The sequence below is a fragment of the Trichomycterus rosablanca genome, chromosome 6 (genome assembly GCF_030014385.1).
Source record: "Trichomycterus rosablanca isolate fTriRos1 chromosome 6, fTriRos1.hap1, whole genome shotgun sequence".
Classification (NCBI taxonomy): Eukaryota; Metazoa; Chordata; class Actinopteri; order Siluriformes; family Trichomycteridae; genus Trichomycterus; species Trichomycterus rosablanca.
The window spans coordinates 44,307,743-44,333,471 of NC_085993.1; the positions used below are offsets into that span (position 1 = coordinate 44,307,743).

The 25,729-nt window shown below is 38.7% G+C and overlaps 1 protein-coding gene across 1 annotated transcript; it reads right to left on the minus strand.

Annotated features, from left to right (window-relative positions):
* Positions 1-2,097: 2,097 nt before the first annotated feature.
* On the minus strand, positions 2,098-24,507 carry LOC134317332 (transmembrane protease serine 9-like). Its single transcript, XM_062998146.1, is given in 17 exon segments — positions 2,098-2,289; positions 2,439-2,584; positions 2,672-2,937; positions 3,029-3,197; positions 3,337-3,357; positions 4,383-4,433; positions 12,052-12,232; positions 12,399-12,544; positions 12,645-12,733; positions 12,735-12,908; positions 13,001-13,169; positions 17,320-17,397; positions 22,169-22,349; positions 22,516-22,661; positions 22,758-23,023; positions 23,111-23,297; positions 24,459-24,507. Coding segments are annotated over 17 exon segments (2,511 nt in total).
* Between the last annotated feature and the right edge of the window lie 1,222 nt (positions 24,508-25,729).

Below are 25,729 nucleotides of genomic sequence, written 5' to 3' on the forward strand. Positions count from 1 at the left end.
AATATTTGCAGAAATGTGAGGGGTGTACTCACTTTTGTGATACACTGTATATATATATATATATATATATATATATAGTGTGTGTGTGCAAGCCCTTTTGCTGCTTGTTAATTGTTTGCACTTTTAATAAATGCAGATATTGTATTTGATGTCTGGAAATTGATTTATTTGAGTGGTAGTTAAGTGTGCTTGTATTTTAAGTAATACAAAAGCAAAAAAATTAAGGCAATAGTTTGCATGGATCTTTCTATGTTGGGAGTACTTAAAAAAATGAGTTGGTACAACTTGAATTTGTAGTCCTTCATTTTGACTTTATTTAGTTGTATTTAATACAAAACCTGAGTAGATTCTACTTAAAAATCAACTCAAAATATTTAAGTTGACTCAACGTAGTGATTTTAGTTATACTGTGATAATTTATTTAAGTATATTTTAAGTGGCTTAGATAGGTTCCATTTACTTAATAGAACAGAAAGTTAATTCAACTTAAAAAGATCCATGCAAACACTTGCCTTAATTTTTTTAAGTAATTTCAACACCTCATTTTTTACAGTGCACGGTTGCCCAGCTGAGGACAGTAAATATCGTACCGCCATCTACTGGTTGACTTCTATTACTGGTTGCTTTGGTGTTTTAACTGCAAACTTGGCATTATCTTAATTTTTTGATTCGTTCATATGTTCATCTTCATCTTCAATAACTGGATTCTACTTATCTAGAGCCTATATAAAAATATTTGGGTAAGACAGGACAGGATACCAGGCTTTCTCGAGAGAGAGAGAGAGAGAGGTAGTATATAATATATAAGGTTATATATAAGGCAGTGGTGGCCCAGCTATTAAGGTTAAGTTGGAGTGTTTTAATTTGTACTAAAATCTAGACTATTAAAAAAGAGAAAAGTGGCCGTGGATTACTTGATCAGAATTCATTTTACTGCAGAAAATGTGTGACAGATTTAAGACAGAAATAAAAAGGAAAATAATGCACATTGTAAATAATGATAACTGTAAGTAACCCATTATGCCATTTCTTTGTTCATTTCCAGTCATTGCATTTTGAACTGTTGGTGTGTTCCTGCCTGGTGTCGCAGTCTGTGAAAATAATCAATATGAAATAATTATAGTTATTCAAAATACTGTTATATCATGTTCCTTGAATACTATTGTGTTATACTGTATATTGTTACACATTTATAGGTAGGAGAATGAGTATATCAATTAACTTACACACAAATACACATACAATTAAAATGTTAATAACAGTCATGGTAGGTGCAGTGGTACACTGTGCTAGCTCATTATCACTGGGATCCAGGGTTTGAATCCCCAGCAGTGCTATCGGCTGGTCGGGCATCTAACATACATACATGAATGGCAAGTGATATCGGGGATGCTGGTCCTACCATAACCAGCATAAAGTGGTGGTAAAACAAAATAACCACCAAATAAGACCTGCTCCACTGCCACAGAAGTAGTCTAATTCTTTGCCAGCTGTATAAAGTGCCATACTGAAAAGAAGATGCTTAATGAGATTTCCATTCACTTAACCTTTTTGGCTGTGCTGGAACACTGTCCATATTATATTATTGACATTATATTAAAATCTGCATTTGTTATATAACTTAATATATACCATGTACACACATGTGAATAATACACTAATGGTATATTTCTACAGTGACTTTATTTGGCATGTAGTATATGGTTTGGTATGCAGTCTTGATTGCATATCTTTAGCAGTTTATCATTACCTGATTCACTGGATGCAGACTGGTTTGCCACTTGGTCAGTAAAACAGGCAACATTCACCCAGCCATACAGTATTTGGTTTTCAGTAACACTACAAACACTCTCTTTTTGGTGATTATTTGCTGTTTAATTCAGTATTTTCTGCAATCCACATTAGTACATTGAAAAGGCAAGCCCCAGGCAGAGCAAAGCTCTGTTGGAAAAGGTAACATAACCAAGGAAACACCTAAAACTGCTCTTCTATATCTGAATAATATTTAAAAACCAATGTAGTGGGGTTGGGAGAGAGTTCCAGAGGCATGGCCTAAAATGCACTTTAACATGTAGATGTAAATTTCTTACCTTTTCATTAGGTTGGTGTATATTTGACAAAGCCAGGCTGGTCACGTTTAATGACAGTGGTTATCCAGCTCTGGTACTGGGACACCAGAGTATACACCCCGGGTAGGTTGGGCTCAGCACAGCCTATACCCCAGCTAGTGATACCAGCCTGAATCCAGACTGAATTCTGCTTGCTCACCATTGGACCTCCAGAGTCACCCTGACGAGAGAGACAGGAACTCTTTGAGAACTGGAGATCTAATTGTTTAAATGGCTAATCAAATTATATTCGGCATGTGTCATGTTAATCACTAAGATGAGGCAGAGACAAGACCACAGTGCATTTTGCATTTGTGAGTCTGTGTGTACCTGGCAGGTGTCTGTGCCTCCTTGGAGATAGGCAGCACAGATCATGTTTGGGGTAATTGATCCAGATCCCAGGAGACTATTACACAAAGTTTCATCTACAACAGGCACTTCTGCCTCCTGCAGCACCCCGGGAGAGGGAAGATACACTACAAACAAAATATGTATTTTATTACATTTGCGTAAGTGTTGGACATATAGATGTGTTAAACCAGCCTATGTTGTATGCATTTTACCCCCAGATTGAATGTTTCCCCAGCCTGTGATCCAGCACATGGTGCCACCTGGGAAACTGCTGTCCTGAGTAGGCAGGCACACAGGTCTTATGTAGTCTGTGAAGGTAACAGGGGAGCTTAAACGCAGCAGGACAATGTCGTTGTCATTGGTAAATCTGTTGTAGTTGGGGTGGCGATACACCTTAGAAACCCCTCTGGAGACCTGAAAAGAATTTGTGCCCTGCAATGTCTGTTTCCCCAAGTAAACAACCAGGCCAGGAACATTTCTTTGGAAGAAAAGGAGAAAGATAAAATCAGTTCAGTGACGTCTTTAAATGATTTCAGTATAGGGTAAAATACAAAAATGTACAACATTACTTTGAGACACAGTGGGCTGCTGTCATAACCCATTCCTTATTGATGAGGGATCCTCCACAGAAGTGGCCACCATAAACAGTGCTTTGTAAGCTAACCTGCCATGGCCATGACCCTGCAGTGGCATCGGTGCCACCCACAATGCGGGTGTTTAAAGGTGCTCGGCCACATACTGAAAGAAAGAAAAAAATAATCTTTATTCATGATTACAAACATTCAATTTCTTTTCATGTTTTAGCCAAACAGCTTTTAATACTGATATAAACAACTACTGCAACCACATTGGGAGATAAAGCAGGAGAAGTACTTACCATCCAGCTGTGACAGAGATCCTGCAATAACAAAAAGGGAACATTGAATACGATTTAAAGCAATTTCACATTTATGAAATTCCAGAACCAAACAATCTCAAAATAACTTAAGAGTTAACAAATATACTTAAGAAATAAATATACTTTACATGCTTGCAAAATGAAGTACATTGGTAACAAATGTGTGATAATGTATAAAGTATTAAAATAGGTTGTTTATTAGATTATTGTAAAATGGGCTTTTAACATCATGCTAATGGTGCGAAGCAGAAACTCTGAACAGGGTCCAAGTTCATCCCAGGTCATTAAACTCACAGCCATATAGACTTAGATGAAGAAACCGGGTGCCATAGTGGGTAGCACTGGCACCTGTCTGTGTGGGTTTCTTCCATGAGCTCACCGGAGTCCAAAGACATGCAAGTGAGGTGAATTGGAGATACAAAATTGTCCATGACTGTGTTCGATATAACCTTGTGAATGAAAGAATCTAATGTGTAATGAGTAACTACCGTGTCAGTCATTAATGTAACCAAAGTGTAAAACATGACGTTAAAACCCCATTAAAAAAAAAAAACAAACAGATGAAGAAACCAATAAAGACTTGGAAAGCTCCAAAACATTGGCAAACTCCAGACTGTAAAGAGAGGTGAGGCCTGGAAAATGGACTACAGACTAGCACTATACAGTCTATAAACAATGTATACTATAAACAATGTATACTTTGAAGAACCATGTTTAAACATCTACATTCCTCTCAGCTTTTGGTCTCTGATTAAATAGCTATTTCTTTTATTTGGAGCTACCAAAGGCTCTTTGTTACTGCAGAAACACACAAACATTTTGAGTATTGGTTAAATAAGATAAAAAGTAAATATGCAGATACATGAAGAGAATTTTGCTGTCATAAAAACAATAAAAGTAACTGTTTAATTTACACTTTAAATGCTGGTGTTTACACATTTACAAAATTACATTTTAAAGCAACTTCTCGTTCATGCAGTAAAATAAGATTCAGTGCTATTAAAGATAAGATATTATAGTCTTACCTTTTACACACAGGATCAGGATCAGGACCAAAAACTTTGAACTCAACATAACTGCACTCAACACTCAGTTTTCTGATTCCACTTGACACTCTCTTATATACGCTTTCTCTCCAATTAAGTAAATTAAGACATACCTTCAGCAAGGTTTGTTTCACAGTAATTATGCATTTCCAGAATTTCTGGTTATGGGGTGTTACTGTAATGTTAATTGCTTAGTTTTCTTTTTAAATGCATCTACCAATTATCTATTAAACAAACAAAAAGGTTAGGAAGTGAAAAAGAAACAATAAAAAATGTTTTTTTTTGTCTTTTGGCTGCTCCCGTTTTTTTTAGGGCTTGTCACAGCGGATCATTCTGGTCTGCATATCTAATTTGGCACAGTTTATATGCCGGATGCCATTCCTGACACAAACCTCTTTATTGTTAATGAATGTAATTATTACTGTAAGCCTCCAGGAAAACTAGCTGACTTCGGTAACTAAACGTTATTATGCTACAGTCTACCTAAGTGTACTCACAGCCACTTAATAAATAATAATAAATAAACATAGACTGCTTAATTGAAACAAGTGTATTTAATTGTTCTAAAATTACATTTGAAGACTTCAAACATAATACTGTTTATATGTACACTGATCAGCCATAACATTAAAACCACCTCCTTGTTTCTACACTCACTGTCCATTTTATCAGCTCCACTTACCATATAGAAAAACTTGGTAGTTCAATCACTGAATGCAATCCGTAAAGCTGTGTTAGCCCTCTTTCATGCTGTTCTTCAATGGTCAGGACCCCCACAGAGTAGGTATTATTTGGGTGGTGGATCATTCTCAGCACTGCAGTGACACTGACATGGTGGTGGTGTGTTAGTGTGTGTTGTGCTGGTTTGAATGGATAAGACACAGCAGCACTGCTGGAGTTTTTAAACACCTCACTGTCACTGCTGGACTGAGAATAGTCCACCAACCAAAAATATCCAGCCAACAGCGCCCCGTGGGCAGCGTCCTGTGACCACTGATGAAGGTCTACAAGATGACCAACTCAAACAGCAGCAATAGCTGAGCGATCGTCTCTGACTTCACATCTATAAGGTGGACCAACTACGTAGAAGTGTCTAATAGAGTGGACAGTGAGTGGACACAGTATTTAAAATCTCCAGCAGTGCTGCTGTGTCTGATCCACTCATACCAGCACAACACACACTAACACACCACCACCATGTCAGTGTCACTGCAGTGCTGAGAATGATCCACCACCTAAATAATACCTACTCTGTGGTGGTCCTGACCATTGAAGAACAGGGTGAAAGCAGGCTAAAAAAGTATGTAGAGAAACAGATGGACTACAGTCAGTAATTGTAGAACTACAAAGTGCTTCTATATGATAAGTGGAGCTGATAAAATGGACAGTGAGTGTAGAAACAGGGAGGTGGTTTTAATGTTATAGCTGATCAGTGTAAGTCGTGCAGGTCATATGGAAGCAAAGCAGCACCAAACCATCACACTACCACCACCATGTTAGACTGTTGGTATGATGTTCTTATGGTGGAATCCGGTGTTAATGTTACACCACATGTAATAAGAAAAAAAGTTCCATAGAATATTACTCCACAAGTCTTTGGGTCATCTCGATTTTTTTTTGCCAAATGTAAGACAACACTTTGTGTTCTTGTTGGTCAGCTGTGGTTTGCGCCTTGCAACTCTCACATTTATGCCATTTCAGTGATTTTGTTATTGTGTGATCAGGTACAAAGACATTGATTGATGCGAGTGAGGCTAATGAACAAGATGTTCATCTGTTCTTTTGTGACATCCTGGATGAGTTGTGTAAATGTTCCCGGTGAAATTTTGGTGGGCCCGCCAAACATTTCACCACTTGTGTCATTTCTGTTAGAAGTTTTCTCCACTGGTGGATAATGACTCTCACTTTAGTTCCATAGAGTCCCAGAGCCTTAGCAATGCTTTTGTAACCCTTTTCCGCCTGGGAGATTTTAATGACTTAAAAATGTTACACATTTGTATTTGAATTTCTTTAGAACTCAACATAATATGCTGTTTTTTAAAAATTTTCTAGTTTTCTGCATATGGCCAGACAGGTTCCAATTAAGTGATCTTTAGATTAAACAGGTCTGGCAGTAATCATATGTGTAGCTACGGAACCCATTTGTCAACTGAATTAGGTTAACAAGTACTTAATTAACTAAGAGGACAATTGATTTTTCCAAATAGGGTCAGGTAAGGCTAAACACCTCAATGAAGTAATCATTTAAGAGAAGCATTTTGTGTTTACTTGGGTTATCTTTGTCTAATATTAAAAGTAGTTTGATGATTTGAAGCATATGTCAAATGCAAAAAGAAGGGGCAAATAAGTTTGCACAGAGCTGTAAGACATTTTCAGTGTATTTAAAATACAGTAAAGCTAAATCAAGTTTTAAATAATTTTTCCCATTCCCTCCCCATTTTAGTCATATATAGTTATTTATACAAACCTGAGACCTTATAGGCCTATGGGCCACTGAGAATATTAAAGTATACTATATCATTATACTTAGCGTTTATAAATACAACACAATTAGATAATGTTCAGTAAATTTTATATATAAAACGTTTTTTACTTTTGATGTCCAACTTTGTAGTTTCACCACATGAAAATCAGAGGTTTCCTTCCTTATGTTTTACCAATTTCAAATCATCAGAATTAAATCTGTCAAGAACTTCAAACCATGGTTCTTTAAAAATATTCTGTGCCTTTTTGTGTATGGCCCTGCCTTATGACTGCCTTTTGACTATTTTTGTCTTTGGCCTGTGACTATTTAAATATTAAACGTTTTGCATATTCAGTTTTATCAACTTTGTGTGGAAATAAAACTGCTTTAACACAAAAAGCCTCCCTAAATAACACAATTTAACAAAAGTCTGAAGGCAGGTAAAAACATGGATCTCAGGAGTGGTCGTCTAGCATAATCAGAGGTGTTAGAAATATGCAATTTCTTTACTTCAGTAAAACTACCGCAAAGCTAATTAAAATATTTAAGTAAAAGTTGAAGTATGGCTTGTATATTTTACTCAAGTAGAAGAATAAAAGTACACACTACTAAAAGTACTTTAAAGTAAAAAAGAAAAAGTATTTCTAGTTTAATTTTTAAAACAGGGTGTCTTTCACACCCATGGGTACATAATGGTTTGTACTACAAGCATGAATGTGTTTTAGTTCTGACACACTGGCCGAATTGGAAATCAACTCACACCTCAACACTGTCAACTTAAGAATTTATATTTTTTGAAGCATTTAGTTCCAGTGGTATTATTATTAGTATTATTGTTATTTTCATTATATTAGTAATAATAGTATAATATTCTTATTATCTTTTATTAGTAACACAACACCAAAATGACAGACTTTTGACTTGTACTTGCTCTTTTTTGTTTTTTCCTTTTCTGCACTCTGATCTATGTCTGGTAACAATTTTGTCCTTCCATTCCCTTTTGATTTCTGATTAGAGTATCATGTTACAAGAAGATCTATTTTCAACTTCTCACCGTTTTCTATTTTAGCTAAGACGTACATACTTTTTTGATTTACTGCCCTGCTGTGCAGCCTTCTTTTGATTTGAATTTTGATTAAGGAAGGTGGAGGTGGAGAAAAACATTTCTGTGATATGGTAAAGTAGCATTGTTAATATTTGGCTGATAATGGCAACTTGAACATGAGACAATAAAGCTGGAAAATCATGAAAGCTACATCTTAAATAAATGGGTTTTTAATTTGTTTATATGTTTTTACTGCTACCTTAAAAAGCAAGAGAGGTAAACTGGAGAGCATTAAATACACACTATATGATATGTGTTCATTGAGATTAAAATATACAATATGTAAAAGAAAGAAATGTAGCCGAGTAACCAGCGGCGTAACTAGGAGCTCATGGGCCCCAGTGCAAAAACAAATGTTGGGCCCCCCTAACAAATTTGTCACGCGAAGGCTAGGACAAAACAAAAGGGCCAGACATACATGCAGAGATGTAACAAAACTAATATTATTTAATAATAAAAGTAGACAAACCAAAGAGAAACACAGCTAAATAAGGATAAAAATAACTAAACAAGACTAAACAGGGCTAACAAGGCTTGCAGTTGTGCATAAACCTACTATTCAGCCACCCCTAACCAGTGCTCACAAGCAGAAATGGTTGGAATGGGACCAGACATACATGAAGACTAATTTTCAAACAGTCTTGTTTACTGATGAGTGCTGTGCAACCCTGGGTGGGTCCAGATGGATGGAGTAGTGGATGGTTGGTGGATGGCCACCATGTCCCAACAAGGCTGCGAGGAGGTGGAGTCATGTTTTGGGCCAGAATCATGGGGAGAGAGCTGGTAGGCCCCTTTAGGGTCCCTGAAGGTGTGAAAATGACCTCGGCAAAGTATATAGAGTTTCTGACTGACCACTTTCTTCCATGGTACAAAAAGAAGAACCGTGCCTTCCGGAGCAAAATCATCTTCATGCATGACAATGCACCATCTCATGCTGCAAAGAATACCTCTGTGTCATTGGCTGCTATGGGCATAAAAGGAGAGAAACTCATGGTGTGTCCACCATCCTCCCCTGACCTCAACCCTATTGAGAACCTTTGGAGTATGGGAGGCTATTCTGACATCCTGCAAAGAAATTCAAGCAGAAACTCTCCAGAAACACACAAGTTCAATGTATGCAAGAATTGTGAAGGAGATATGAAAGAAGCGGTCCTTTAACATGTAACTTGGTCTGTTAAGATGTTTTTTATTTCAGTGCATGTGACCTCTTAATGCTGCAAATTTAACAAATTACCATTTTCAGTTCTTTACAACCTATAAAATGTTTTAAAACTCTGTTGTGCATAATAATTTGGAACAGTACATTTTGAGTTTTTTTTTTTTTTGAAGAATATAATGTTATCATTGGGAGGTTTGTTCAATAAAATTCGATTTATACTCTAATGGTTGATGACTTAAATTATACTGACTTGTCATTTGCATCGACCATTTAGAAAAATCTGAGAAAAATATCATTTGCATAATAATTTGGAATGCGGTGTATAGTCTGGTTGCACAAGCACTTCTCATTTTAATTGTATAATAAATAATGGTCAATGTCAAGGACACTCATTGTATGATGGAATGATGTTTAATACCACTATTAAAACACACTTCTTTCAGTGATATATAAGACAGATGTTACTGTTAGACCACTGATTGGACACTAGATGTCACTGTGATGCGATGATTTCACAACATTTCAGAAGCTTGAATCTATTTCCGAATCATTTGTTTCATTTGCTTCGATCTCTCAAAAGCCCTACTTATGCCATCACTACTAACAAGTCTACAAGGCTAACAAGGCTTACAAGGCTTACAAGGCTAACATCCAACCAAACCCAGAGAGTCGCAAAGCAAGGTAAAGCAAATAACCTCCACCTGAGGTTTCCCCTAGCTCACCTCTTATACCTGAAATGAGGGACAGCTGGAGCAGGGAACCAATCAGAAAAGGGGCGTTGGCTCAGGCGTGGCAGGAGACAGAGTGTGCACACGGAGAGGGGGGCGTGGCACACAGGAGCTCATCTCCTGAAGGCACTACTCACTACTTGCCACAGGAGGGTGCCGATGAGAGACCAAAAGCGCCGTTGGGGGGCGCCAATGAGAGACCAAAAGCGCCGTTGGGGGCGCCAATGAGGGACCAAAAGCGCTGTTGGGAGCACCAACAAGAGACCAAAAGCGCCGTCGGGGGGTGCCGACGATAGACCAGAAGCGCCATCGGGGGTCGCCAACAAGAGTTCAGAAGCGCCGCCGAGGGGCGCAGACGAGAGACCAGAGGCGCCGTCGGGGGTGCCAATGAGAGTTCAGAAGCGCAGTTGGAGGGCGCCAACGAGAGTTCAGAAGCGCCATCGGGGGCGCTGACGAGGAACCGGAAGCACCTTCTAGGGGTGCCAACAAGAGTTCAGAAGCGCCGTCGGGGGGGCGCAGACAAGAGACCACAAGCGCCATCGGGGGGTGCCGACGAGAGACCAGAAGCCAGCTGCAAGGCCCCTGGAGAGACGTCTGGAATCAGCTGCAAGGACCCTGGAGAGGTATCCGGAATCAGCTGCAAGGACCCTGGAGAGGTAACCGGAATCAGCCGCGAGAACCCTTGAGAGATGTCCAGAATCAGCTGCAAGGACCCTTGAAAAGAGGCGTCCGGAATCAGCTGCGAGGACCCTAAGAGGCGTCCGGAATCAGCGGCAAGGCCCCTGGAGAGATGTCTGGAATCAGCTGCGAGGACCCTAAGAGGTGCCCGGAATCTGCAGCAAGGCCCCTGGAGAGACGTCTGGAATCAGCTGCGAGGACCCTAGAGAGGCGTCCGGAATCAGCATCATGAACAACACCTGTGTTTCAGTAGGCTGAGGGTCGAGCATGTCCTGCAGGTAGAGCTGGCTCTAGATATAGATACATATATACACTCCCACAATCCCTTGCTGTGCATTTACTGTATGTTTTGATTACATGTATTCTGATATTGTCTTTTAGTTATTTTAATATTTTACTTAACAAAATTATTGTCGTGTTTTTACTTTCATTATCGCCACACTTTACCGCTAGCATTAGCCACTTCCTACTAGAGAGTCATATATAAAACTAACTGCAGAATGTCTGAATGCATATGTATAAACCGGGTGCTGCATTTTGATTGGCTGAGCTGAATGTCACTCACATAACGCCACTACAATATTGTAATATAATAATGACGACCTGGTTAGTGCAGCCAATGAGTGCGGTGGGGGTTGAGTTCATGTCGTGGAGGGCCAAATAAAAATAAGACAGCAATAACAAAAAGAAATTCATGCACATTTGAAAAATTTAACAAACCATTAGACTGTATCTGCTTTTTATTCATTTGCAATCATACAGATTAAGAGTGTCAGTACTAAACAATCTTGCTCTTCCAAGGACTGCTGACTTGTTGTTGTTGTGCCCAGAGTTTTCAGGGTGTGCTCAGAATCCACTGTGACCCTGATCAGAGAAAAAACAGTTACTGAACATCATGTAATTATCACAAAGAAACACTTTGCTTTTTTAAACTTGTCTTTTACACAATGCCTCCTATTTCATATTTGCACTAAACCATATCTCTATCATCTTCCTATGGTACACGTAGCCTGGATTTCTCCAATCGCCTCTATAAATCTAATAAATCGGCTTTTATAGTTTTAGTGGCGCAAAGCCAGATGGTTACGAGTCAAGTAAAAAAATTTTGAGTCTTTATAATATGCAGTTTTATACAGGCTAAATAGTTTGTTTTTCTGTATTATCTTATCAATAGTTATTCAAATAAGTAACACACTATGGTATGTTTCTATTATTCAGTACAGTTTGTGATGAGCTAGAGTCTCAGTTTCTGCTTGCCTTTAGAGCAGGTCACATCCACCCAGCCATGCAGTATTTGGTTTTCAGTAACAATAAACACACTGTTTTGATTACAGTGATTATCTGCTATTATCTGACACTTCTAAAGTAGCAAAACCAAGGATACACTTAAACTTCTATATCTGAATATTGTTTAAAAACCAATAAAGTGGGGTTGGGAGATGTTTCCAGAGGTACGAACTAACATGCACTTTAACATGTAGGTGTAAATTTCTTACCTTTTCTTTAGGTTGGTGTATATTTGACAAAGCCAGGCTGGTCACGTTTAATGACATCAGTTATCCAGCTCTGGTACTGGGACACCAGTGTATACACTCCGGGTAGGTCGGGCTCAGCACAGCCTATACCCCAGCTAGTGATACCAGCCTGAATCCAGACTGAATTCTGCTTGCTCACCATTGGACCTCCAGAGTCACCCTGATGAGAACAGGAAACTTTTTGACTGTTTGTTTAAATAGCTGATCAAATTATATTCTGAATGTGTCATCTGAAGTTGTTATGAATTTAATCACTAAGATGAGTTTTACTGATTCGAAGACAAGCCTACAGACTGCATTTTGCATTTGTGAGTCTGTGTGTGTACCAGGCAGGTGTCATTGCCTCCTTGCAGATAGCCAGCACAGATCATGTTTGGGGTAACTGATCCAGATCCCAGGAGACTATTACACAAAGTTCTATCTACAACAGGCACTTCTGCCTCCTGCAGCACCCCGGGAGAGGGTAGATACACTACAAACACACACACACACTTTTAATGCATATTATTTTAATGGACATAATGTTAAACCAGCAAACGTGTTTTATAGTGAATGCACTGTATGCGTTTTACCCCCAGATTGAATGTTTCCCCAGCCTGTGATCCAGCACATGGTGCCACCAGGGAAACTGCTGTCCTGAGTAGGCAGGCACACAGGTCTTGTAGTCTGTGAAGGTAACAGGGGAGCTTAAACGCAGCAGGACAATGTCGTTGTCATTGGTAAATTTGTTGTAGTCAGGGTGGCGATACACCTTAGAAACCCCTCTGGAGACCTGAAAAGAATTTGTGCCCTGCAATGTCTGTTTCCCCAAGTAAACAACCAGACCAGGAACATTTCTTTAGAAGAAAAGGAGAAAGATAAAATCAGCTCAGTGACATCTCAGGGTGATTTCAGTATAGTGTTATGTACAAAAAAAGTGCAACATTACCTGGAGTCACAGTGGGCTGCTGTCATAACCCATTGCTTGGTGATGAGGGATCCTCCACAGAAGTGGCCACCATAAACAGTTCTTTGTAAGCTAACCTGCCATGGCCATGACCCTGCAGTGGCATTAGTGCCACCCACAATGCGGGTGTTTAAAGGTGCTCAGCCACATACTGAAAGAAAGAAAGAAATTATCTCACAAATGTGCAATTTCTGCAATGTTTTAGCCAAAGATACTGATATAAACAGCTACTGCAACCACATTGAAAGATGAAGCAGGAGAAGTACTTACCATCCAGCTGTGACAAGAGATCCTGCAATAACAAAATGGGAAAAGATTTAAAGTAATTTAAAATTTATAAAATAATAAAACCAAACAATCTTAAATACAGTTGAAAAATATGAATAAGAATTACCAAACATAATTCAAATAATGAAATATAGTTTACATGCTTGCAAAATGTAATACACTGGCAATACATTGGTGATAATAAGGGGAAATTTTTTGGTTTTGCCAGGAAAGGAGGGGGGGGGGGGGGGGGTGGATTGTAAAATGTAATTGGTGGCACCATGGAAATGTGTACAGTGGGGTCAAAAAGTATTTAGTCAGCCACTGATTGTGCAAGTTCTCCTACTTAGAAAGATGAGAGAGGTCTGTAATTTTCATCATAGGTACACTTCAACTATGAGAGACAAAATGAGAAAAAAAAATCCAGGAAATCACATTGTAGGATTTTTAAAGAATTTATTCGTAAATTATGGTGGAAAATAAGTATTTGGTCAATAACAAACAAGCAAGATTTCTGGCTCTCACAGACCTGTAACTTCTTCTTTAAGAAGCTCTTCTGTCCTCCACATGTTACCTGTATTAATGGCACCTGTTTGACCTCGTTATCTGTATAAAAGACACCTGTCCACAGCCTCAAACAGTGGCCTAGCCAGTCTCCAGACCTCAACCCCATAGAAAATTTGTGGAGTCCGTGTTGCCCAGCAACAGCCCCAAAACATCACTGCTCTAGAGGAGATCTGCATGGAGGAATGGGCCAAAATACCAGCTACAGTGTGTGCAAACCTGGTGAAGACTTACAGGAAACGTTTCACCTCTGTCATTGCCAACAAAGGTTATGTTACAAAGTATTGAGTTTAACTTTTGTTATTGACCAAATACTTATTTTCCACCATAATTTACAAAAAAATTCTTTAAAAATCCTACAATGTGATTTCCTGGATTTTTTTTTCTCATTTTGTCTCTCATAGTTGAAGTGTACCTATGATGAAAATTACAGACCTCTCTCATCTTTCTAAGTAGGAGAACCTGCACAATTAGTGGCTGACTAAATACTTTTTGACCCCACTGTATAAAGTAGGGGTTTACATATTCAACAAATGCATTAATAACCATGCAGCTGTGTTATTGAGAGATGCAGTACATTGATCTGTAGCTACTGTAATGCTTCATGGTGTGAGATGCATAAAGTCCCTCTGCAGCAGTAACAGCATCTTCTGTTTTACCCGATCTCACAGAATACTTCATTTACCTGACAAACTTTCTCCAATATTTGCAGTTTTGTGTTTTGCTTAACTGGCACTTTCATTTAACACTTTACCTTTATTTTACAATTTACAATAATTTACACTACAAATATATATACAGTATATACAGTGTATCACAAAAGTGAGTACACCCCTCACATTTCTGCAAATATTTCATTATATCTTTTCATGGGACAACACTATGGAAATGAAACTTGGATATAACTTAGAGTAGTCAGTGTACAGCTTGTATAGCAGTGTAGATTTACTGTCTTCTGAAAATAACTCAACACACAGCCATTAATGTCTAAATAGCTGGCAACATAAGTGAGTACACCCCACAGTGAACATGTCCAAATTGTGCCCAAATGTGTCGTTGTTCCTCCCTGGTGTCATGTGTCAAGGTCCCAGGTGTAAATGGGGAGCAGGGCTGTTAAATTTGGTGTTTTGGGTACAATTCTCTCATACTGGCCACTGGATATTCAACATGGCACCTCATGGCAAAGAACTCTCTGAGGATGTGAGAAATAGAATTGTTGCTCTCCACAAAGATGGCCTGGGCTATAAGAAGATTGCTAACACCCTGAAACTGAGCTACAGCATGGTGGCCAAGGTCATACAGCGGTTTTCCAGGACAGGTTCCACTCGGAACAGGCTTCGCCAGGGTCGACCAAAGAAGTTGAGTCCACGTGTTCGGCGTCATATCCAGAGGTTGGCTTTAAAAAATAGACACATGAGTGCTGCCAGCATTGCTGCAGAGGTTGAAGACGTGGGAGGTCAGCCTGTCAGTGCTCAGACCATACGCCGCACACTGCATCAACTCGGTCTGCATGGTCGTCATCCCAGAAGGAAGCTGACGCACAAGAAAGCCCGCAAACAGTTTGCTGAAGACAAGCAGTCCAAGAACATGGATTACTGGAATGCCCTGTGGTCTGACGAGACCAAGATAAACTTGTTTGGCTCAGATGGTGTCCAGCATGTGTGGCGGCGCCCTGGTGAGAAGTACCAAGACAACTGTATCTTGCCTACAGTCAAGCATGGTGGTGGTAGCATCATGGTCTTGGGCTGCATGAGTGTTGCTGGCACTGGGGAGCTGCAGTTCATTGAGGGAAACATGAATTCCAACATGTACTGTGACATTCTGAAACAGAGCATGATCCCCTCCCTTCGAAAACTGGCCTCATGGCAGTTTTCCAACAGGATAATGACCCCAAACACAACCTCCAAGATGACAACTGCCTTGCTGAGGAAGCTGAAGGTAAAGGTGATGGACTAAACCCAATTGAGCACCTGTGGCGCATCCTCAAGTGGAAGGTGGAGGAGTTCAAGGTGTCTAACATCCACCAGCTCCGTGATGTCATCATGGAGGAGTGGAAGAGGATTCCAGTAGCGACCTGTGCAGCTCTGGTGAATTCCATGCCCAGGAGGGTAAAGGCAGTGCTGGATAATAATGGTGGTCACACAAAATATTGACACTTTGGGCACAATTTGGACATGTTCACTGTGGGGTGTACTCACTTATGTTGCCAGCTATTTAGACATTAATGGCTGTGTGTTGAGTTATTTTCAGAAGACAGTAAATCTACACTGCTATACAAGTTGTACACTGACTACTCTAAGTTATATCCAAGTTTTATGTCTATAGTGTTGTCCCATGAAAAGATATAATAAAATATTTGCAGAAATGTGAGGGGTGTACTCACTTTTGTGATACACTGTATATATATATATTTAAAACCAAATGCGGGTGCATCCTGCGAAAAAAAAAAAAATAACACCAAATTAAAAAACAATTAAAAAGCATTCACTAATAAATGTGGCAGATGCAATTATGTCTGTCATGTCAGCAAGATTTTTAGCTAAAATAGAGGATACACAGGGAGATTAGAAAGTGTTACAAAAGTCGATTATAATTAAAATGTACATTATATTCAGGTAAATTAAAAGGTACAATGTTTGATTGCTCTATTAATCCCCCCCAAAATCCCTAAAGAAACTATAAACTAGCACACTACTGTAAACAATATAGGCAGCACGGTGGCTAAGTGAGTAGCACTGTCACCTCACAGCAAGAAGATCCTGGGTTCGATCCCCAGGTGAGGCGGTCCGGGTCCTTTCTGTGTGCAGTTTGCATGTTCTCCCCGTGTCTGTGTGGGTTTCCTCCGGGTGCTCCGGTTTCCTCCCACAGTCCAAAGACATGCAAGTGAGGTGAATTGGAGATATTAAATTGTCCATGACTGTGTTCTATATAACCTTTTGAACTGATGAACCTTGTGTAATGAGTAACTACCGTTCCTGTCATGAATGTAACCAAAGTGTAAAACATGACGTTAAAATCCTGATAAACAAACAAAAACAAACTATAAACAATATACAGTACATATGTTGAGTCACTATGTTTAACCATCTCAGTTCCTTTCAGCTTTTGGTCACTAACTAAATGGCTGCTTTTTTTTCTTTGGGCTTACCAAAGGCTCTTCATCACTGCAGTAAGACACAAACATTTTGAGTCTTAGTTTTAAGTCTAAAATGTAAATAAGACACATAAAGATAATTTGACTGCAATTTCCTTTTGTTTAATTCAAATTTTGCTGGCATGAAAAGTAAATGTTTAATTCATGTTTAATGTTTAAGTACATTGTTAATGTTGGTGTATATTAGGTACAAACACAATTCTTATTTAAATTCCTTGATACTCTTTTCTACAGCAAAATGTACATAATAACATTGTTAAAGCAGCTTGTCCTTCAGTCTCTGTAAATGCAGTAAAATAAGATTAATTCCTTACACCAAATTTATAGTTCATAGTTCTCTTACCTTTTACACAAAAGATCAGGATCAAAACCAGAAACTTTAGTCTCACCATAACTGCACTTAACACTATTTTTCTCTTCTCTTGCTTCCACTTGACACTCTTTTATTTTCTCTTTCTCTCCAATTAAGTAAATTTAGATGACCATCAACTTTTCTACCTAAAGCAAGGTTTGTCTCACAATAATTGTTAAGCTCTAAAATTGCTCTTTGTGCAGACTTTCCTATCTGTCCACACACACACACAACCTTGAAGTAGCTATATTGTTTTGCTTAATTTAGCAAATCAGCTTGGATGTTTTTGTATTAAGCAGTTTAAACTAGTTTATGCTTATATTCTGGAATTTTCCACTGCTCATTGTCCTGTACATCTTAAGTGTGTGCCACTGAATGCCGTCTTCTGGGCTCAGTAAGTATGACGTGGCAGACAGACCTCTAATGCAGACTCTGATTCCTGGGTCAAAATCACTGCAACTCAGTTTCATGCCTCACAATAATGACTCCTTTCAAGAATTTGTGGCTATTTATGTAACTAGAATGTAAATTGTAAACAAATTTTTTGTGAACATGTTAATTGTAAACTAATTTGACCCATTTCAATGTTTCTAATCTTATCTTCTTCAGATCTATTTAAAGCCTATATTGCCCTGCATTCTCATGCTTAAATAACCATGGACCTCCCAGAAAAAGATGTCGCCTTGACGGCAACATTATATCTCTCTAAATTTGCAATATAAGCCTCCAGTTACCATCAGACATATGCAAGTAACCCAAGAAATAGATACTGAAGCTTTTTGCATTATTTGCCTAAAACAGAATATCCATTCCGGACAGGATGCCAATTATGTCAGTATGTAGACGCCCGACTTGCCAATAACACCTGGACTCAATAACACTTTATTTTTTGACATGCTACCTTTAAGAAAGCAAAACTTGAGAACATTAAATACATTAACAGTAAAGTACAGAGCTCTCTGCAGAAAAGGTTTTTACCTAACTTAGTCCTAAGACCGGAACAATGTAAAAATTGTTCTTATTATAAGACAGGAATAATATAAAAAAATTTGCATTTTAAGTATTATCAACAACCCATTATACCATATATTTACTTTTTATTCATTATCCAATAATAAACATTCAGCACTACATCTTGCCCTTTGATGGACTGAAGACTTGTTGTTGGTGAGTATCTGTCTTGTGCCCAGAGTTTTCAGGATAAGCTCTAAATCCACTGTGACCTGTGAGTAAAACAGTTACTGAAAATGATTGAATTAATACAAAGTATCACTTTTCTTTTTGTCTGCTTGTCTGCTAAACAATGCCTCTTATTTCATATTTGCCTTAATTCACATTTTTTTGGAGACCATTCAGCATTATTGCTCATACTTGCCAAGGATGCATGCTATCTAATGGTTTTAAAAGAATATTTTGTTCTTCTAAATGATAACAGTGTCTTAACTGAAGATAGGCACCGTTGAACTTTTTCACTTATTATGTTGAATTTCTGGTGCATGGTTATTTAATTAAAGTAACACACTATGGTATATTTCTATAGTGACATTATTTGGCATGTAGTATATGGTTTGGGCTGCAGCCAGAGTACGTAGTTGGGGTGATGGTACACTTTTGAAACCCCTCTGGAGACCTGAAAGGAATTAGTGCCCTGTATTGTCTGTTTCCCCAAGTAAACAACCAGACCAGGAGCATTTCTTTATAGAAAAGTGAGAAAGATAAAATCTGTTTTTGAGCAATTTAAGTATAGTGTTATGTACAAAAATGTGCAACATTACTTGGAGAAACAGTGGTCTGCTGTCATAACCCATTCCTTACTGATGAGGAATCCTCCACAGAAGTGGCCACCATAAACAGTGCTTTGTAAGCTAACCTGGGTGCCCCCTACAATATAGATGTTTAAAGGTACCAGGCCACATACTAAAAGAAAGAATACAATACTCCTTAGTCAAAAATGTGCAATTTCCTGCAATGTTTTAGCCAAACAGTTTCTGATACTACTACAAACAGCTACTGCAACCACATTGAGAAAGGAAGCAAAAAAGAAATACTTAACCTCCAGAATCAGAATCTTTATTATTCGCCAAGTAACAGTTGTACAAGGAATTTCTATTGGTGCATGTGTCAACATACATACATCAAGTTGAATAATAGAAAAGGAACACTGCATATTAATGCACAGGTGCGATTTAATGCACAGGCTTACCTGGGGCCCCGAGTAATTGAGGGCCCCAGATTGGCTAATTTATTTTTTATGTATTTTGTTAGTTCTTTTGGTTAATAAGAATGGGGAAGCTTACAAACCAATGATTTTGTAAATCATTGACACATTATTCATATTTCTGACTGTTGATTGGCCAGATAAACTCTAACAAGCTGCTGTAATTCTGATTGGTGGTTTCAGTTAAGCAATGTGAATGTTAGAGCTAGTATGTGAGTGACATTCAGATCAGCCAATCAGAATGCAGCACCAGGTTTATACATGTGCGTTTGGACGTTCTGCAATCTGCAGTTAGTTTTGTATATGAGGCTTATGGTCCCAGCATTGAAGTTCGAGTGCTGGAGCTAGGCGGTGTAAAGTGTTGTAACGCTCAATGAAGTCCTGACTAAACAGTTAAAGTGACTCTACCCTGTCGTGTGTGTTTATTCCCACACCTCCACCACCGCACAGCAAAAGACCCGTAGCATCCCCACCGGACAGCGGCTAGGTGACCTGACCCTTGACAGTAGCAAGTGGCTAATGCTAGCAGTAACCTGCCGCAATAGCGAAAGTAAAAACACGACAATATTTTCGTTAACTAAAATATATAAATAACTAAAAGACAATGAAATATTAGAGTACATGTAATCACAATACACAGTGAGTGCACAGCAAAGGATTTAGGAAATCTGTGTAGGCGGTGACATGGTGGTGGTGTGTTAGTGTGTGTTGTGCTGGTATGAGTGGATCAGACACAGCAGAGCTGCTGCAGTTTTATACCGTGTCCACTCACTTTCCACTCTATTAGACACTCCTACCTAGTTGGTTCACCTTGTAGATGTAAAGTCAGAGACAATCACTCATCTGTTGCTGCTGTTTGAGATCTTCTAGACCGTCATCAGAGGTCATAGAATGTTGCCCATGGGGCGCTGTTGGCTGGATATTTTTGGTTGGTGGACTATTCTCAGTCCAGCAGTGACAGTGAGGTGTTTAAAAACTCCATCAGCACTGCTGTGTCTTATCCACTCATACCAGCACAACACACACTAACACACCACCACCATGTCAGTGTCACTGCAGTGCTGAGAATGATCCACCACCTAAATAATACCTACTCTGTGATGGTCCTGGGAGAGTCCTGACCATTGAAGAACAGCATGAAAGGGGGTTAACAAAGCATGCAGAGAAACAGATGAACTACAGTCAGTAATTGTAGAACTACAAAGTGCTTCTATATGGTCAGTGGAGCTGATAAAATGGACAGTGAGAGTAGAAACAAGGAGGTGGTTTTAATGTTATGGCTGATCAATGTAAATACGTGTGTGTGTGTGTGTGTGTGTCAGTGAGGTGGAGAACAAACATTTAGTCATCATACTAATTACACACAGATAATTACAAGTCAAACAGGCACTAAAGCAGGTAAAATTCTGTACAATTACAGCTTTAATGAATGGGTTTTTGATTTTTTTGACATGTTACTGCTACTGCTACAGCTACTGCTACAGTTACAGCTACAGCTACAGCTACAGCTACAGGGGCAGTGATAGCTTAGTGGTTAAGGTACTGGACTAGTAATCAAAAGGTTGCCGGTTCAAGCCCCACCACCACCAAGTTGCCACTGTTGGGCTCCTGAGCAAGGCCCTTAACCCAAAATTGTGTTCAGTCAAACCTGTAAGTCGCTTTGGATAAAAGCGTCTGCTAAATGCTGAAAATGTAAATGAAAATGTAAAATGTACCTAAAAGTGCAAGAGAGCAAAACAGTACAGCCCTAAATACAGGAATCATATAAAATGTTAAACTGAATTAAAAAGTGTGTAATGTCTGATCTATCACAGGTACAAAATTCATTTTACTGCAGAAAATGTTTTTACCTAATAATAGGACTAGAAATAATATAAAAAAGAAAAGATGCACAATTAAAAAAATTATAAACAACACATTATACTGCATATTTCTGTTTATTCATTTCCTATCATAAACAATCGGAGCTTCTGTACTGCAAAACACAATCTTGCCCTCTGATGGACTGCTGACTGGTTGTTGTTGTGCCCAGAGTTTCCAGGATGTGCTCTGAATCCGCTGTGACCCTGATCGGAGTAAAACAGTAACTGAACATTCGGCTTTATTAAAAACCTGTCTGCTGCACAGTGTCTCTTATTTCATATTTGCCCTTAATTTGCCCTAAAGTCTTAATATCAGGGACTTTTTTCTTTTCTTTGTCAGGCTTTCAGGACCATTATACAGTGAATACACTCTAAATTGCATATCTTTGATATCTGTGACTGGCTTGCCACTTACAACATCAATGCAGCCATACAGTATTTGGTTTTCAGTAACACTAAACACACTTATTTGCTCATTATCTGATGTTTGATTCAGTATTTTCTGCAATCCACATTAGTATATTGAAAAGGTTAATCCATGCCCTAGGCAGAGCAAAATTAATTTGGAAAAAGTAGCATGACTAAGGAAACACCTAAAACTGCTCTTTTATCTCTTAATACTATTCTAAAACCAATGTAGTGGGGTTGGGAGAGAGTTCTAGAGACACTGCCTAACATGCACTTTAACATGTAGGTATACATATGTATTTCTTACCTTTTCTTTAGGTTGGTGTATATTTGACAAAGCCAGGTAGGTTGCGTTTGATGACACCAGAAATCCAGCTCTGGTACTGGGACACTAGAGTATACACTCCGGGTAGGTTGGGCTCAGCACAGCCTATACCCCAGCTAGTGATACCAGCCTGAATCCAGACTGAATTCTGCTTGCTCACCATTGGACCTCCAGAGTCACCCTGACGAGAGAGAGAACAGAAAACATTTTAGTAACTGGAGCTCATCAGAACCTTAGAAACAATTGTTTAAATAGCTGATCAAATAACATACACCATGTGTCATTATGTGCAGTCTGATGCAAAGACAAGACCACAGTGCATTTTGAATTTGTGAGTCTGTGTGTACCTGGCAGGTGTCCGTGCCTCCTTGCAGATAGGCAGCACAGATCATGTTTGGGGTAACTGATCCAGATCCCAGGAGACTATTACACAAAGTTCTATCTACAACAGGCACTTCTGCCTCCTGCAACACCCCGGGAGAGGGTAGATACACTACAAACACACACACCCATACACACACATTTAATGCCAATTATAAGTGTTGGACATATAGATGTGTTAAACCAGCCTATTTTGTATGCATTTTACCCCCAGATTGAATCTTGCCCCAGCCTGTGATCCAGCACATGGTGCCACCAGGGAAACTGCTGTCCTGAGTAGGCAGGCACACAGGTCTTATGTAGTCTGTGAAGGTAACAGGGGAGCTTAAATACAGCAGGGCAATGTCGTTGTCACTGGTATATCTGTTGTAGTTGGGGTGACTGTACACCTTAGAAACCCCTCTGGAGACCTGAAAGGAATTGGTGCCCTGCAATGTCTGTTTCCCCAAGTAAACAACCAGGCCAGGAACGTTGCTTTAGAAGAAAGTGAGAAAGATAAAATCTTTAAAATCAGTGACGTCTCTGAGTGATTTCAACTGGCGCTACGTCCAAAAACATTACCTGGAGACACAGTGGGCTGCTGTCATAACCCATTGCTTGGTGATGAGGGATCATCCACAGAAGTGGCCACCATAAACAGTGCTTTGTAAGCTAACCTGCCATGGCCATGCCCCTGCAGTGGCATCAATGCCACCCACAACACGGGTGTTTAAAGGTGCTCGGCCACATACTGAAAGAAATAAATTATCTCACAAACGTGCAATTTCTGCAATGTTTTAGCCAAAGAGTTTCTGATACTGATATAAACAGCTCCTACAAACACATTGAGAGATGAAGCAAGAGAAGTACTTACCATCCAGCTGTGCCAAAAAGGTAAAATTAAATATGATTTAAAATGTTTTCAAATTTATGAAATTATAGAATCAAACAATCTTAGGTAAAATCTATGATTTAATTCTCTTAAAACCTTATTTAACTGATAATACTTGATAATAGTTTTCATTAATGAACTTTGAATTTTGTAAATATAAACAAATTTAGAATTTGTTGCCCGCAACACACTCCAAAAAGCTGGGACAGAGGAAAAATAAAAAGGAAAAGTTTGTAAATTATTCACATTACAGCATTATACAATAAGCAAGAGAGTGTTAATTCAACTATTCTAGAGAATTAACAACAGATTTATCTTATTATTGCATTTAAAAAAAGGACCCAACTTTTCTGCAAAGGTTGTTTGTAGATAATATAGACAATATAACTCAGTATTAAAATCTACTATACTAAACACATACTATATGCTGAGCACAGCTGATCAGTTTTGTTCAGAAGAAAGATGAAACGCGGCTGAACAAACTGATCAGCCGTGCAGGGGCAATGGTCGGCATTGAGCTGGAATCTCTGGTGACTGTGGCTGAAAGAAGGACTCTAAACAAACTCCACTCCACCATGGACAATGAGAACCACCCCCTGTACACAGTTATCATAAAACAGAGGAGTATGTTCAGTGACAGACTGCTGTCAATGAGCTGCTCCATGGACAGATTAAAAAGGTCCTTCGTTCCCAGAGCCATTATAGGCTCTATAACTCCAGCATCCGAGGACAGCGGGTGATAGCTAAGGACTAAGGGCCCTGTATGTATGTGCCATGTATGTATGTGTATATACAGGTTTATATGTGTACTTAAATATATTCATACACATGCATATGTATGTTGATTTATATATAGATATGGCCGTATTTGCCCAATTCAATGTGCAATACTCGTCACATCACTTTATTTAATATTTAATCTACGTATATCAGTCATAAATGCAATTCTTACAACTAAGTTTTCTTAAGCAGCCTGTTCAGTCTCTGTAAATTCAGTAAAATAGGATTGAGTGCTATTAAAGATAAAGTAGTCTTAACTTTTTACACATAAGATCAGGATCAAGACTAAAAACTTAGATCTCAACATAACTGCACTCAACACTCGGTTTTTAGGGTTTTTTCCTGCTTCCACCTGACACTCTCTTATATACTGTACTCTTTCTCTCTAATTAAGTAAATTATGATAAGCATCAAACTTTTCACCTAAAGCAAGGTTTGTCACACAATAATTACAATACAATAATTGGTCTGTAAACTGCCTTGTTTTTGTCTGAAATGCAGTCACCAATTACGTGTTGGGCAAAAATGTTAGGTATTGAAGAGCAATGCCAAAATACACATATTCAACCCCCTTATCATAAAAGGCATTATGGTAATGTGTATAAATAAAAATACAAGGGTTCTTCAAAAAGTTTCTGCACTTTTTAAAACTCTATTTATTGAGAATTTCAAAAACAAACTACATAACTTTTCTAAATAGTGACCTTCTGATGCATTTATACCAGTGTCGTACCAACTTTTAAATGTTTTTAGGTTAAGCGCATAGCCACTGATGCACCGCTGCTTTCACATCATCATCACATTAAAATCTTCTTCCCCTTGACTCCCACCCCATGCATCAGACTCTGGCAGCACTGGGCAGTTCCTTCAGCGACAGGCTGCTTCACCCCAAATGTGTGAAGGAGCGGTTTTGCAGGTCCTTTCTTCCTGCTGCTGTTAGACTATACAATCAGCACTTCTCCCGGCAGATCACGTACACACACACACTTGAAGCTATACACACTTACAGGAAGTATAATGTTTCTCAATGGTGCATAACACATTTTTTCCATGTGCAATTTTTAGAGTTTTAGAGTTCATGTGCAATTATTTGTTGAGTTTTTTACTTTTTTTATTGACTTATTAATGTCTACACTGTTATACGTACATTATACATGTACGGAGTTCCTTGCTATCCCTTCGCTGCACTGTGAATTTCCCTACTGTGGGACGAATAAAGGATTATCTTATCTTATCTTAAAGCTTCTTTGAGCATCCAAAAAGGTGGAAATCAGATGGTGCTAAATCCAGACTATAAGCTCTCTTAGTCTCCCAGACATGACCAATTACTACTCCTCCCACCCTCACTGTTTTCAACCAAAATATAAAAGTGCAGAAACTTTTTATAGATCCCTCGTAGAAATCTCAGTAAAGAAAGGAAAAATAATGATTGATACATACAGCAATTATTTTTTTTATTTTTTATTTTTTTCTCCCACTTTTTTACCCCTATTCTAGTCGTGTCCAATTACCCTGATTGCTCCTGTATA